Source organism: Octopus sinensis, unplaced genomic scaffold, assembly GCF_006345805.1.
Source record: "Octopus sinensis unplaced genomic scaffold, ASM634580v1 Contig00219, whole genome shotgun sequence".
NCBI classification, from domain to species: Eukaryota; Metazoa; Mollusca; class Cephalopoda; order Octopoda; family Octopodidae; genus Octopus; species Octopus sinensis.
Window position 1 is genome coordinate 35 of NW_021823758.1, and position 17515 is coordinate 17549.

Here is a 17515-nt window from a genome sequence, read left to right on the forward strand (position 1 = left end):
AGAGAGAGAGAGAGAGAGAGAGGCAGATGGTGGATTTAGAAATGTTAGTCTGTTTTATTGTGGACATATTGGGCTATTACATGGGACCACTGTAGAAAGTACAGAAATATTGACCAAAACCATAATGGTCAACATTTGACCATTAATGACAGGAATTGAATGTCTCACAATAAAAAGATAGAGTTTAATATAAATAAAGATAAAGAAATTTTATTATTAAATGTAAAACTTGGAAATATTTATTTCAGAGGCTCCAAAGTTTGAAGACAGGTGTGTACAAACAGAGGCTATATGTCAGGAATTAGGGGCTGCATCTCAGGCAATTGGTGAGTATAAAATAATAGTTCCCAATTGATTTCTGTAAGGTTTTCTTCCCCCGAGTATATTGTGCTTGAAAGAATAACTGAAAACAGCTTCCATTCCTATTTTCCAATTGAACAATTATCTGTATGATAATTGTATTAAAGATATCGATTTACTGTGAGTTTATGAAATACCCATTGAGGTTAATGCTGTTGGTAATAATGTTCAAATTAGAAGACACAATAGAGTAAATTTTGTCATTTGGTCACGGAACTCATCATCATCATCATCATTTAACATCCGTTTCTTATGGCGGCATGGGTCGGACGATTTCACTGGCAAGGCAGTAGGCTGCGTCAGGCTGCAATGTGATCTGGCAAGGTTTCCACATATGTATGCCATTCCTAACGCCAACCACTCCGAGAGTGTGGTGGGTGCTTTTTACGTGCCACCGACACAGGAGCCAGTCGGGGTTGGGGCTGGCATCGACCACGTTCGGATGGTGTTTCTTACGTGCCAACGGCACAGGGAACTAGTCAGGTGGCAGTGACAAGGACCTATGCTTCTATGGTACTTATAACGTGACACAGGAACAGGTGCCAGTCAGGCGGCACTGGCATAGGTCACAACTACAATTTCCATTTTGATTTTGATCTTGATTTGATTTTGATTTGTGATTTCTGGTTTTTGGTTTTACTTGACTCAGAAATTCTTCTCAAGCGCAACTTATCACTCTGTGATTCAAGGGTACTTTTAAAAAGGGCTGGTTATGCGCCACTGGTATAGGCTACAGCTGTGATCTCACTTCACTTGCCGAGTCCTCTTAATCACATCATATTTCCAGAGGTCTCTGTCTCTTGCCATTACCTCTGTGAGGCCCAACATTCGAAGGTCGTTTCACCACGTTATCACCTGTCTTCCTGGGTCACCCCTTTCCACGGGTTCGTTCCACTGTTAGGGTGTAACACTTCTTCCCACAATTCTCCTCATCCATACACATGACAATACCAGTGCAGTTGTCTCTCTTGTACACCACATCTGATGCTTCTTATGTCTAACACTTCTCTCAGGCCTCTTCACTCTGCCTTGTGTGCACACTGACATCGTTGCATTCAAATTATTTAATGAAAGATAGTCATTGTTATTTGACGGAAATGAATTATGAATTAGTATTGGCAGTGGACTTGGTTATGGACTTGGTTCTATCTTTTCGTTGCTCATGGAACTACCATAATATTAGCTGTGCTGAGACACAATCATATTCATAGTAATGAAGGTTATATGTTCTTTACTCAGATTATATACAATCTATATTGATATCTAGTATTGCACCGTCAGGCACAGTGCCATTGTATCACATATATACCCAATTATCATGATAATTAATAAGCTATAATTCATTAACTCTCTTACATTTGTATGTATGAAATGTAAACTTATTTTGTCATAGGAACATCGTGTACCCTCACCTTACATTTTATATCTTGTTAGGGATCATGTTGGGGAAGGGTGTATGGAATTTGGCTTGTGGAGATGATTTTTAGGGGACAGATTGTGTGCGGGGTGGGGGGGTATGCACATAAAGGACATTTCTTTATGGGCTTAGTTTCACTTAATTAGAGAGGAATGTTGATTAGTGAATTCTAGAGATGAGAAGACTGTGCCATGCCATAGATTTGGCACAGTTATAAGAAAAGAAAGACAAAGCTAAGAGAAAACTGGTATGAAGTGTTAATTAAATGAGATAATTGCAACATTGTTAGAATATTTAATGTGTTTTTAGAGAGAGAGAGAGAGAGAGGGAGAGGGTGGATTTAGGAATGTTAGTCTGTTTTATTGTGGACATATTGAGTTATTACATGGGACCGCTGTAGAAAGTACAGAAATATTGACCAAAACCATAATGGTCAACAGTTGACCAGTAACGACAGGAATTGAATGACTCACAATAAAAAGATAGAGTTTAATAAAAATAAAGATAAAGAATGTTTATTATTAAATGTAAAACTTGGAAATATTTATTTCAGAGGCTACAAAATGTGAGGACAGGTGTGTACAAACAGAGGCTACATGTCAGGAATTAGGGGCTGCATCTCAGGCAATTGGTGAGTATAAAATAATAGTTCCCAATTGATTTCTGTAAGGTTTTCTTCCCCCGAGTATATTGTGCTTGAAAGAATAACTGAAAACAGCTTCCATTCCTATTTTCCAATTGAACGATTATCTGTATAATAATTGAATTAAAGATATCGATTTACTGTGAGTTTATGAAATACCCATTGAGGTTAATGCTGTTGGTAATAATGTTCAAATTAGAAGACACAATAGAGTTAATTTTGTCATTTGGTCACAGAACTCATCATCATCATCATCATTTAACATCCGTTTCTTATGGTGGCATGGGTCGGACGATTTCACTGGTAGGGCAGTAGGCTGCGTCAGGCTGCAATGTGATCTGGCAAGGTTTCCACATATGTATGCCATTCCTAACGCCAACCACTTCGAGAGTGTGGTGGGTGCCTTTTACGTGCCACCGACACAGGAGCCAGTTGAAGTTGGGGCTGGCATTGTCCACGTTCGGATGGTACTTTTTATGTGCCAACGGCACAAGGAGCCAGTCAGGCGGCACTGGCAACAAACAATGTTTGAATGGTACTTATTACGTGCCACCGGCACGGGTGCCAGCCAGGCGGCACTGGCATCGGCCGTAATTACAATTTGCATTTTGATTTCGATCTTGATTTGATTTTGATTTGTGATTTCTGGTTTTTGGTTTTACTTGACTCAGAAATTCTTCTCAAGCGCAACTTATCACTCTGTGATTCAAGGGTACTTTTAAAAAGGGCTGGTTATGCAACACTGGTATAGGCTACAGCTGTGATCTCACTTCACTTGCCAAGTCCTCTTAATCACATCATATTTCCAGAGGTCTCTGTTTCTTGCCATTACCTCTGTGAGGCCCAACTTTCGAAGGTCGTTTCACCACGTCATGCCCTGTCTTCCTGGGTCACCCCTTTGCACGGGTTCTTTCCACTGTGAGGGTGTAACACTTCTTTCCACAGCTCCCCTCATCCATACCATGACCATACCAGTGCAGTTGTCTATCTTGTACACACATCTGATGCTTCTTATGTCTAACACTTCCCTCAGGCCTCTTCACTCTGCCTTGTGTACACACTGACATCGTTGCGTTCAAATTATTTAATAGAATATAGTCATTGTTATTTGACCGGGAAATGAATTAATTCATTAGTATTTGGCAGTGGACTTGGTTATATCTTTCTTCGTTTGCTCATGGAACTACCATAATATTAGCTGTGCTGAGAGACAATCATATTCATAGTAATGAAGGTTATATGTTCTTTACTCAGATTATATACAATCTATATTGATATCTAGTATTGCACCGTCAAGCACTGTGCCATTGTATCACGTACACTTGCGTCGGCAATTAATTAGCACGTCTCAAATTTCTACATTTTGTTACATTTTCTTAATTTAATTAACTTATTATCAGAAACGAACTCGTTTTTAATCAAAAATTTATTAAAACATATCCCAGCACACCACATAATTGATATTAATCGTGAAATTTAGTCAATATCTTGTTGCTCCTCCTTTGGCAGCAATGACTGCTGCTACGCGGGTCGGCATGCTGTCTATGAGTGCCTGCAGGTACTGTGCAGGGATGGCCCCTCATGCAGCAAGAAGTGCCCCAAACAGCTCGTGTCGGTTCCTGTATTGCTGCACATTCAAATCCCTACCCAATCGACTCCAGAGGTTCTCAATAGGGTTCAGGTCAGGTGTCTGGCCAGCACGTACTCCTCGCCACCAAAGAGGTATCCCGTACTATCTCAACGTACTTTGCTGCGTTGATGTTGCCTTCGACGGCATAGAGCCGCCCAACACAACTGTAGCTGAACGCCCCTCACACCATCAGGCCACCCCCACCATGCTTCATGGTGAGCAAATCAAGGGTGCTAATTAATTTCTGACGGTAGTGTATATACCCAATTATCAAGATAAATAATTAGCTATAATTCATTAACTCTCTTACATTTGTATGTCTGAAATGTAAACTTATTTTGTCATAGGAACATCGTGTACCCTCACCTTACATTTTATATCTTGTTAGGGATCATGTTGGGAAAGGGTGTATGGAATTTGGCTTGTGGAGATGTTTTTTAGGGGACAGATTGTGTGCGGGTTGGAGGGTATGCATATAAAGGACATGTCTTTATGGGTGCAGTTTTACTTAATTAGAGAGGAATGTTGATTAGTGAATTCTAGATATGAGAGGACTGTGCCATGCCATAAATTTGGCACAGTTATAAGAAAAGAAAGACAATGCTAAGAGAAAACTGTCATCAAGTGTTAATTAAGTGAGATAATTGCAACATTGTTAGAATATTTAATGTGTTTTTAGAGAGAGAGAGAGAGAGAGAGAGGGTGGATTTAGGCATATTAGCCTGTTTTATTGTGGACATATTGGGCTATTACATGGGACCACTGTAGAAAGTACAGAAATATTGACCAAAACCATAATGGTCAACAGTTGACCAGTAACAACAGGAATTGAATGTCTCACAATAACAAAATAGAGTTTAAAAAAATAAAGATACAGACATTTTATTTTTAAATGTAAAACTTGGAAATATTTATTTCAGGTGCTCCAAAGTGTGAGGACAGGTGTGTACAAACAGAGGCTACATGTCAGGAATTAGGGGCTACATCTCAGGCAATTGGTGAGTATAAAATAATAGTTCCCAATTGATTTCTGTAAGGTTTTCTTCCCCCGAGTATATTGTGCTTGAAAGAATAACTGAAAACAGCTTCCATTCCTATTTTCCAATTGAACAATTATCTGTATAATAATTGAATTAAAGATATCGATTTACTGTGAGTTTATGAAATACCCATTGAGGTTAATGCTGTTGGTAATAATGTTCAAATTAGAAGACACAATAGAGTAAATTTTGTCATTTGGTCATGGAACTAATCATCATCATCAACATCACAATCGTTTAACGTCCGTTTTTTATGGTGGCATGGATTGGATGATTTCACTGGCAAGGCAGTAGGCTGCGTCAGGCTCGAAAGTGATCTGGCAAGGTTTCCACATATGTTTGCCATTCCTAACGCCAACCACTCCGAGAGTATGGTGGGTGCTTTTTACGTGCCACCGACACAGTAACCAGTTGAAGTTGGGGCTGGCATCGACCACGTTCGGATGGTGCTTTTTACGTGCCAACGGCACAGGGAACCAGTCAGGCGGCACTGGCAACAAACAATGTTTGAATGGTACTTATTACGTGCCACCGGCACGGGTGGAAGCCAGGCGGCTCTGGCATCAGCCATGATTACAATTTGCATTTTGATTTCGATCTTGATTTGATTTTGATTTGTGATTTCTGGTTTTTGGTTTTACTTGACTCGGAAATTCTTCTCAAGCGCAACTTATCACTCTGTGATTCAAGGGTACTTTTAAAAAGGGCTGGTTATGCGCCACTGGTATATGCTACAGCTCTGATCTCACTTCACTTGCCGAGTCCTCTTAATTACATCATATTTCTAGAGGTCTCTGTCTCTTGCCATTACCTCTGTGAGGCCCAACGTTCGAAGGTCGTTTCACCACGTCATGCCCTGTCTTCCTGGGCCACCCCTTTCCACGGGTTCGTTCCACTGTTAGGGTGTAACACTTCTTCCCACAGCTCTCCTCATCCATACACATGACCATACCAGTGCTGTTGTCTCTCCTGTACACCACATCTGATGCTTCTTATGTCTAACACTTCTCTCAGGCCTCTTCACTCTGCCTTGTGTACACACTGACATCGTTGCGTTCAAATTATTTAATGAAAGATAGTCATTGTTATTTGACCGGGAAATGAATTAATCATTAGTATTTGGCAGTGGACTTGGTTATATCTTTCTTCGTTTGCTCATGGAACTACCATAATATTAGCTGTGCTGAGACACAATTATATTCATAGTAATGACGGTTATATGTTCTTTACTCAGATTATATACAATCTATATTGATATCTAGTATTGCACCGTCAAGCACAGTGCCATTGTATCACATATATACCCAATTATCATGATAATTAATAAGCTATAATTCATTAACTCTCTTACATTTGTATGTCTGAAATGTAAATTTATTTTGTCATAGGAACATCGTGTACCCTCACCTTACATTTTATATCTTGTTAGGGATCATGGTGGGGAAGGGTGTATGGAATTTGGCTTGTGCAGATGTTTTTTAGGGGACAGATTGTGTGCGGGTTGGAGGGTATGCATATAAAGGACATGTCTTTATGGGCTCAGTTTTACTTAATTAGAGAGGAATGTTGATTAGTGAATTCTAGAGATGAGAGGACTGTGCCATGCCATAGATTTGGCAGTTATAGAAAAGAAAGACAAAGCTAGAGAAAAACTCTTATCAAGTGTTAATTAAATGAGATAATTGCAACATTGTTAGAATATTTAATGTGTTTTTTTAAGAGAGAGGAGAGAGAGAGAGAGAGAGACAGAAGTGAGGGGGTTGGATTTAGAGATGTTAGTCTGTTTTATTGTGGACATATTGGGCTATTACATGGGACCACTTTAGAAAGTACAGAAATATTGACCAAAACCATAATGGTCAACAGTTGACCAGTAACGACAGGAATTGAATGTCTCACAATAACAAGATAGAGTTTAATAAAAATAAAGATAAAGAAAGTTTATTATTAAATGTAAAACTTGGAAATATTTATTTCAGGGGCTCCAAAGTTTGAGGACAGGTGTGTACAAACAGAGGCTATATGTCAGGAATTAGGGGCTGCATCTCAGGCAATTGGTGAGTATAAAATAATAGTTCCCAATTGATTTCTGTAAGGTTTTCTTTCCCCGAGTATATTGTGCTCGAAAGAATAACTGAAAACAGCTTCCATTCCTATTTTCCAATTGAACGATTATCTGTATAATAATTGAATTAAAGATATCGATTTACTGAGAATTTATGAAATACCCATTGAGGTTAATGCTGTTGGTAATAATGTTCAAATTAGAAGACACAATAGAGTTAATATTGTCATTTGGTCATGGAACTCATCATCATCATCATCATCATCATCATCATCATCCTCATCATCATCATCGTTTAACGTCCGTTTTTATAGTAGCATGGGTCGGACGATTTCACTGGCAAGGCAGTAGGCTGCGCCAGGCTCCAACGTGATCTGGCAAGGTTTCCACATATGTATGCCATTCCTAATGCCAACCACTCCGAGAGTGTGGTGGGTGCTTTTGAGTGCCACCAACACAGGAGCCAGTTGAGGTGGGAGCTAGCATTGACCACGTTCGGATGGTGCTTTTTACTTTCCCCCGGCACAGGGAACCAGCCAGGCGGAACTTGCAACAAACCACTGAATAACATTGTTATAAATTAAAAGGATTAAAAATCAAATCTCTAAGATTATAAGTATAATGATCATTAACGTTGATTAAATATTAAATTTAGTATTGAACGGTGAACATCTGTTTGCATTTAAACAAAATATTGGTGTTGACATAAAATATAAAGATAGGAATTAAATATGAGTTCCCTGTGTGACTTGATCTCACAAATCCTTGTTTGTAACTATATATAATATACACTTATTACATTGTTTGAACAACATTTACCATCCATATAGTCATTCTTTTTCTCACTCTTGTTAGATTTTAGATGATATTAATGCTAAAAGAGGCACAGTTTTCTGAGTGTTTCACCCTTTGGTTTTAGTTCTGACTTGATTGTTGCATTCAAATTTGACTACTCCCACAGCTGTTGTCATCCTTTGTCAGGTTCAACTTCTTATTTCCTTCAATTTGGATCTCCTGGCACTTCTTTATCCACATTTTTTAAATCCCCCATACTCCTCCCATATCTGTACCATCTCGTCTCTTGTGCGCTATCTCTGAAACTTCTAAACCCTAGTTTTGCTTCCAGCTCATCTCTGCTCCGGGACTTCAGCACATTAATATTACACTTCTTTTGAAGTATGCTCACTTCATTTTTTAACAGTTTTCATACACCCTCTATACTCTGTGAAACATTCCATTTTACAAATACACATCAGGGTTCACCAACGATCAGTCCTCAGCCCGCTCTTATTCCTTATAGTCCTCCAGGCAATAACAGGGAAATTCCAAGACAGGCTGCCCCTGGGAGCTCCTCTGTGCTGATGACCTTGGTCTAATAGTTGAGTCAATGCCAGAACTGGAGACAAAGTTTGGGGTGTGGAAGCAAGGTCTAGAATCGAATGGCCTTAGGTTTAACATAGCCAAACCCAAAGGCCTGGTAAGTAGGAAGGTTGAAAATCACAACCCCTTTCAAGTAGATGACCCTGCTCTATCTGTAGAAATGGAGAGGGTAGAAACTCCACACGATGTACCCGGTGTAAGCTATGGACGCATAATAAGTGCAGCTATATCAAAGGAAGGTTAACCATGAAAATAGATTTTGTAAGTGGCAGGTGCTCTGGGGCAATAAACACTGTAGATGTACAGAAAACAGATTCCATCACATGTCAGGGGAAGAAACTAATAGTTAATAGCTTCTGCTACCTAGGTAACCAAGTCTGTAGTTGGGATGGTTGCTCTGAGCGTGTAGCGACTAGAGTAAGAATAGCTGGGTAAAGTTCAGAGAGATGCCGCCTCTGCTGGCAACTAAAGTCCTTCTTTAAGGTGATAAGTTGTGAACTGAGTAGGTTTTGGCTACTAATTCTAGCAGATCTCTCTACTACATGGAAATCCCTTTCTTAGTTTGTCTCCCTTGTTGTTAGAGATTAACTGCGGAAATAACGATACACTTTGAAATTTCATTTGTTGATGTTGTTGTTGTAAGTCCCATCATCTCCCTAGACACTTCCTCTGCTGTATAGACAAAATTAAAATCATGTGAAATTCTTCCAAAAATGAAATGTGTAATTCCATTTTGTAAAGCTTGCTTAAAAACATATTTTGCTTTCAAGTAGAACCATCTTGTAGACACAATTGTCAATAAATATATGGTTTCTATTTCTCGCAGCCAATATTTTTACATTAGGAGTATTCCGTATGAATTCAAACAAAATTTAAAAGGAAGAAACTTTTCACTTGACCAACTCAGATTTGGCTCAGATGGTTTTTGGTAATGCATAAAGAATACATGTATAATTAGTGTTCAACCACTAAGGGTTTCAATGATATGCCCTACCGAACTTTGAGGGCCACACCCCTCGTGGAGCAAGAATGTCAATTTATACGATTTTGGTGCTGAACGCTTTTAAAACTATTCATATTTGTCTGAAATTGGCTACAGCGTGTAATCTGCAATCAGATCGGCCAGAATCTGCTATCAGAATTCCTCTATTATCTTCCTCCATATTCACGTTATTGGCCTTTCAAATAGGAACATTTTCATGGGCGGAATTTTTTTTTTAAATCAATATTCAAGGGACCCCCATTGGGCCATGATGTAATACAAGAAAACGTGTGGTGCGTTTTTTCGCTTTCAGGATTGATCTGTCCATGGTAAGCATACTGATAATGCTCAAGGCATAATATAACATTTAGAGGCTCCTGAAAATGGCTCAGGGTGAAAAAATAACATTGGTTGTGTGAAATATGAAAGTGAGAGGAAAATGCCGTGTCTTAGATTTGGCCCAAATGTAAGAAAGGAAAAACAGAAGAGAAAAGCAGGGTGTCAAGTGATAATAAATGTGATAATTACCACATTGTTAGATTATGTAGAGCATCTTAATAGAAAGAGGAGATTTAGGAAGGTTGGTCCATTTTGTTGTGGACATAATATTGAGCTATTACATAGGAAATCTGTAGAAAATATGAAAATGTTAACCGAAGCCATAGTGGTTTCTCATTGCGCATTGTAGAAAGGATTATCAATACAAATAAAGAAATTTTACAAGACTCGAGTGCCACAAAAGCAGCCCCTTGAGAAAGTGGCACAAAACTTAGTTAATGACCACAAAAATTATTGATGGAAGCAATAGACTTCTTTTATATATGCGAAAGGTGTTGCTATAACAACTTCAAAATGTGCTTCATGAAAGAAAACTTCACAACAGACTGGCACCTTCTTGAGATTGGAATTGCTGTAGTTTGTACAGCATTTGTTTTCTGCTTATGATGGAGATTTTATGATCAGCAGGTTGATCATAAGAAACGGCTCAAGTGGATTCATCTAAAGAGACTCCATGGATGACATCACAATACTAACAAGAGACCCAAAGATATGCAAATAGTTCTGGATCAACTAATTACTTGGTGAATAATGAAGGTTAAAGTAAATACGTAATGCAGTCTGTCATTTGTCATATTTAAGCAGAAGCAAGTAAATTTCAAAAATAACTGGAGAAACGAGACCAAATGTTAAAGACAATCCTATATAAAGATTAGGACGATGGTGTGCTAGCTTGCTGTCTGGTAGGAAACGAGGAATTGATACATACCTTGTCACAGATGTAAGAATTATAAGCAGTAGATACGCCAAAGTGTATTATGATGCACAAATACCATGTATCAAAATGTCAACATCATGTCTGCTGTTCAATACTCTGTAAACATTGTAAAGCTGCAACGGAGTCTACGAAGCAGTGACCAGCATGTCTTCAGATGTGTCTCCAGTGAAGCTGACGTCTTTGAACGCAGCCTTAAGTTCAATTCAGATGGCTGTTAATGCTCCTAGAGACGGTGGTCAAATCTGGCTGGACATGGTCGCTGTTCGAAGGCCTTATACATGACAGCAGAATGCAGTTCCTTTCCATACCAGCAGGAAGAATCAGAAGTGACTGTCGGAGAATTTATACGGCTTCCATGGACCCATGTTTAGCCTCCTAATTGCCTTGATTGTAATCCCATGGATTATTATGTCTGGAGCAGAGTTGAAAAAGAGACCATCCGCTCTGACCGCAACAACTGAAACAGGAAATGAGGTTGGATTAGAGAAAAACTCCTTCAGAACCCTTATGATGTTAATAGGAATCTAAATGCAGATGCTATGTGAAGTAGTGTAAAATGTACTGAGGATGAACTGGACAGGTATATACAGGATCCCTACAGTGACCCACAGCAAGGCCAGCAGTTCCAGCTCAAGGAGGGTTTGAAATATCGAATGAAGCTGGGAATCAAATTTCAGCAAAGTGATTTCAGCCAACACCAATCAGATAGCTGTGTGAAGAAGGCAAGAGCAATGGGTGCCCCAGAAGGCGATAGTATACCATAGAAGGTGTACAAGTATTTGTACAGGATTCTGTTATAAGCTTTACGTACGACTTAGAGAATTGTGGTACAGAAGTAAACTAGTTCGTCGAGTAATAATTAAATCAGATAACTGCTAAGTTAATTGATAATGTAGGATATTTTAATAGATACAAGAAGTTTAGGGAAGGTGAGTCTATTTAGTTGTGGATCTAAATATTGACCATTGATAATAGGAATGTCTTACAATATAAAATACACTAATAAAATAAAGACCAATTAACAGAGACAAAGAAATTGTACTGTGAAGTGTAAAGTTTGGAAATATTTATTTCAGAGTCTCTAAAACTGAATGGGGAGTATCTCCAAAGAGCAGCAAAGAAGTTAGGGGGCAACTGGCAGCAAGCAGGTGAGTATAGAATACCTAATTGCTTTCTATAAATTTTGCCATTACTTGAAGTTTTGTTTGTTAAAATGACAACGAAAAAGTTCCATTCGTAATTTCCTGTTGAAATGTTAGCTAAAGATATTACTGAAACTTCATAAAATATTCACCGAAATTAGCATAGTTTTGCATACTTGGTGAAATTAGAAAATACAATAGAGTTGATACAAGGAACGAAGTGCTTTTGTTATTTAAAGGTAAACAGGTGAGTTAATAGCGACGCTTCTGTTGTTTACGTTGTTTACGTTTCTACTTAATTTAATGATAGATTGTTGTTGTTGTTGTGTAGACTTAATCTGGCAATATTATGAAGAAAGGTGTTCCAGGTGTGACATAACTGCTTCACCTGGGAGACAAGGACCAAATTACCAAATGGAACTTTTTAAACAGGAGAGTGTGCATTTTATGTGACATGTTGTAGTCTGCCCTTTCGCCAGTCTGTTTTCCTATATTTATAGTAATTCTTTAGCCCCAGGTCAACCTATTGTCTTGTCTCTAAACAGACAAGTCACTTTGTTGATTGTCTTCATTGCTGGATTGAACTCAGTACTTATAAGTTAATGAAGCACTTCCTAATTATAAAATAATTATGCCATCATATGTAAATTCGAATTGATTTTGTTTCTCACTTGAAATCACTTCACTCTTCATTACATTACAAAAGTCATTTGGAAAGGCATGAACATCACAATAACCCACTTCCCCTTGTCTGAATGTGTAACAACATAAAATACCATTTATACAATGTTCCCATTATTTATACAAATGCCTTCCCATGGTACCTATATGCATCTAGGTAGACTGCATCATAGAGAGACGCCTTTAGCAGGGATATAGAGCAGTGCCAGGGACTAGATTTGAACCTTCCAGCCTGGATACAAGAAGTCATGACAATATCCTGTCAGTCAGCTGATAGAAATGGTTTATCTAAATTAAGAGAGGATATCATCTATGACATGTCGAACATGTTATACCTTGGAATTAATATAAAATCTAACAGTCATACTAGGCTAAAATCAATCCACAAACAACGGTTCATCATCATCATCATCATCATCCTCATCTTGTTTCATTTCTCGAAGTTTGAATGAGTTAGACTACTTATCTCACAGCTGTTGTCGTCCTTTGACAGCTTTAACTTCTTGTTTACTTCCATCTGGATTTCCTGGTACTTCTTTATCCAGCTTGTATCTTCCGTACGCCTCCCATATCTGCACCACCTAGTTTTTCTTCCAGTTCATTTTTTTCTCTGTGATTTCTACACATTAGCATTACACATCCAGTAAAGAATGCTCTCTTAATTTCTTGCCAGTTTTCATACATCCTCCATATTCAATGCATCATTGGATCATACAATCTGCCCTTCATTTGGAAACGGAACCTCTTTGTTACCAACAGCCATAATAGCTAACTGTGCATTTTCACCTCATCTTTTGCTCTAAATAGTATGAATGCAAAATAGTTTCCTCCACTTTTAATTATGTTACCAAGGTAACAGAAACCATCAACTACAACTTCCATAGTTGTTCTTACTATAGCGACCCCTGTATATCTGCTAATGACAAAGTATTTCCTCTACCCTGTGAACATACCTCTGGTCCCACTGCATCACCTTGGCTTATAGAATTCCTACTTACCCACTTCTTTCCTGTTAATTAAAACTCTATTCATTGCTAGGTTTACTCCATTGTCGACATCTCTCTCCATTGTGGCCTTGATCCAGTGAAAGAAATCCTTATTATGAGTCATGAACCAAGAAAATTAATTTCGTGTCTTCTATAATATTTGAGGAGAACTAAGAAATATTATATTTTTTGTGTCATTGTGATCATTCTGGTATCTTGTCTATTTTTTATTTAATTGGTCACCGTGTACCGAATATTACAGGTAATGTTTGTCAACTCAGTCCCCACTTTCCAGATATGTCTAAATGTTGATATTCCAGACGAGGAAGGGGTATCACACATCATTATTTCCAGCGTTGATGTTATCAGATGGTTTTTCAAAGCCTTCCTTAAAAAAGCATATTTTCCACACAAATACTGCTCCTGTCAGCTGTTTACCATACATTTTCTCAAATCCTTCATTCTTTTTAATATTTCTTCTTCTTACTTCTTTATTTTAACCTCTTTGTTATTTTTGTCAACATTCTTAAAAATAGAGAACAATGCCTTATAGTTTTCATGTTTCTTATTTATTTCGTTATTTCTCTATTGATGTAGATCTTTGTTATATTATATACTTACTTACAGTACATAGTCTTTGTATTATTGTTAATGTTGTTGTTGCTGTTATTTTCTGTCGTTGTATCTTTTGCAGGACGTTTTCTAGGAGTTCCAGCAATTGACCAGGATATTATCAAGAACGATTTCCCTTGTGACACAGTAAAACAGAGTTATCAAATGCTTTGTGAGTGGTTTATAAATTGTAAACCAGAGGAACGTACAGTTGAGACCCTCAGAAAAGCCCTTAAAGATGCTGAGTGCTTTGCTGCCCTTGAGTATCTCTCATTATATGAACGGTGAATTTCTGTGTAAATTCTACTGTTGTTTACTCCCAGGTGAATGCTGACCAAAGAGAGAGACCTTTGACCAAAGTATAGAGAACCAAGAACCACATTCTCCAATTTGTCCTCCTTTACAATGATGAGGTGTGGAGTGCAGTGGATTTAGCTACTAATTCTAGCAGATCTATCTCTCACATAAGAGATACCCTTCACTGGTTTGGTTCCTTTGTTAGAAATTAGCTTTTGAAATAAAGATAAACTTTGAAATATCCGTTTGTTGTTGTTGCTGTTGTTGTATATATAATCACTTCCCTAAACACTTTCATTGTTATTTAGACAGTTTTAATATCCTCTGCCAAATTAATAGTTATCTCCCTTCATTTATAGCTTAGAACAAAATGTCTGGTATACATACATTGATGTTTTTTTTCTATGAATATATATCACATAGAGATAGTATTTCTATATAATAAATGATATCTCTCTTTGTTCTGTTATGGTTTAAGACCAGTTTAAAGTGGGGATGCTTGTATAAAACTTCATGGGGTTGTGAGTGCAATTAAGAATCATTATATTTTGTATTCTAGCTCTAGGCTGCTCTTTATTTTCTAGCTACCGAGTTTTAATAAATTTAAATTTAAGTATAACTGTCATAATGAAATAACATCACAGTATTTGTTACTGTAATTTCATGTGATTGAGGAAAAGTCACAGTGAGCCCACAGTATCGGAATAAATTGAGATAATGGAAAAGTTCTATTTTGCCCAACAATTTTTAACATCATACTACTCGGATGTTATCGCATTTTGATTTTTATTTTAATTTCATAATTCTTTGCACCATAGACGTAGAAAAGTTTTTAAAGAAGTAAAACACTTGAAGCTTCCTTGGTGGACTTCCTTTGTCTATAAAATTGTGGGATGTGACAGAAAGCTCTACCGTACATAATTTAATGAAACAAGATTGTAAGACACATAGTCATTATCCACTGGTTGTAGGATTCTTTTCTGATAGGAGTTAATAAATCTGGTTTAATTTGGAAATTAAATACAAAACTATTTAAATTGCCTCAATTTTAATTCGGAAATTGATAAGAAATTGCTATTGAGAGGGAAAAGAAAAAAGGCATTTGAGGAGTATGCATACCCTGTGCGCAGATAAAGTTTTTTTTTCTCAAATTATAGTATGGCTTACAATGCGTTTCTTAGACATACTTTTGCATTGAACTAACTTAAGCTTTGTAATTGTTTGCCTAAGAGACGATTGAAAGTCTAAGAAGATGACAGCTAAAAGTGGACTTGACCGATGTCTACGGCAAACCGTAAAAGTAAAATTTGCAAATGACTAAATAAATGGTTATTCAAATAAAAATCATGATTATGAAAACGAAAGTGAACAAAATGAAATAAGTATAGAAAATATTGCATAGAATTTCAGAAGTGTTTTCAACGTTTTTCAATGAAGGCAAGAGAATCAAACGCAGGATATAAATAATAAGGCTACTTGCTGATCGGGAAATTCGTAAGCTCGATTTTATTTCATTTTTTTGTTTTAAGTATCACCATTATAGGTATATACATTCTGGTGAAATTAAGAAATCAACTCGTAAATAAACGAAACTCTCGCATCCATCACTGAACACACACACACACCACACAGAGTCGCATATCTGTGTATGTATTTATGTATGTGTGTACCTACACGTGTCTACGTACTTAGATACACCATGATCTGTACACATGAAGACAATGGTCGATTCAAATCACACACAAACACATACATACACTCACTCGCACACGCACATACACACACACACACACATATATATTGTGTACTATTCCGTGCCCCATCTGGTGAGTGAAAAATAGTATTTAATAAACATAATACATGTTTTTTTTTCTGTGCTGCTATTAGCTTCTTGTACTGAGAACTTGCCACAACGATGCATAACCTGCGTTCATAATTTCTTTTGCAAAACATATTCACAGTCAAAACATTTTGATTCACCCGTCCGCCAGTTTTGAAGATAATCAAACCAGATTTTCATCAAGTTTAGTCATTTATCCACTGCGTATTTCTGCTGAATTTCGTGAAAATTTGTTCAGCTGTTGTCCAGTTATTGTTTCTAAAACACAAACAGACCACGACGAGCGACCACAATACCTTACTTTCGCTTACGCGCAGGGTACTTATTAGTATTAAAACAAATTATTGGGTATCAAATTCTGTATAAAATTATTTCAAATAAATTGTTAACATATTTCACTGATTTTTAGTTCCAAAACCTGGTAGCGAAATTATATTCAAACATTATTTGTGATGTTAAAACAGAAGAAAAATATAAACATGATTGTTTTTCCTGAAAGTTGTACGAAATAAGTGACTCTTTATATAAGCTAAGAGAAACATATTTAGTATCGAATTTAATCAGTAGCAGTAAATGTATTTCTAAAAGGGCCAGGTGTGAAAACCTGAGAAAATATAATTCTTTTACTGATTCTATAAAACTAAAATGTTTAACTTTCAACTGTGATGACCCAAATCAATTCATCTTGTTTTGCGCAAAGATTCTGACAGTTATTAGCATATATTAATTAATGAGAAAATATATTGCCCCTGATTGGTCAAGTCAATCAAAGAATAAAACCAGAGGAAATAATGATGATGATGTAACTGAGGAGAGTCACAAACCTCAACGTGTATCATGCATTCATAAATAAGTAATCCTCTCAGAACGACACAATTTCACATGAAAAAGAGGAAATGTAATGAATTGAGTTGATAAAATATTAAAAGAATACCCGTTCGTTTAATTTATAAGAATTGTTTGGTGTCTGAATGTATGAACACTAGACAAATTTAAAACATTTTGTCTCCGTTTTATAGAATTAATCATATACAGTTGTTTTGAAAGTATATTGGAATCCTTCAATTCACAGAAGGAATCTGTGAGGGACAGAATGAAATACTTATTTCTTTCACTCGTCGCATAATTCGCTGAGAGTTGTTTGTGTCACACAAAATTTCTGCA

At 37.1% G+C, this 17515-nt stretch overlaps 1 protein-coding gene and 1 long non-coding RNA gene across 2 annotated transcripts; both read left to right on the forward strand.

Annotated features, from left to right (window-relative positions):
* Positions 1-248: 248 nt before the first annotated feature.
* Positions 249-14754, forward strand: LOC118768646 (the record flags this gene model as incomplete). Its single annotated transcript, XM_036515492.1, has 6 exons — positions 249-326; positions 2331-2408; positions 4971-5048; positions 7070-7147; positions 11870-11941; positions 14297-14754. Coding segments are annotated over 6 exons (590 nt in total), but the record flags the coding sequence as incomplete, so codon positions are not given.
* On the forward strand, positions 7586-9747 carry LOC118768645. The gene is made up of 2 exons (XR_005004431.1): positions 7586-7627; positions 8589-9747. It is a non-coding gene; the product is annotated as an uncharacterized LOC118768645 (long non-coding RNA).
* Positions 14755-17515: the final 2761 nt, after the last annotated feature.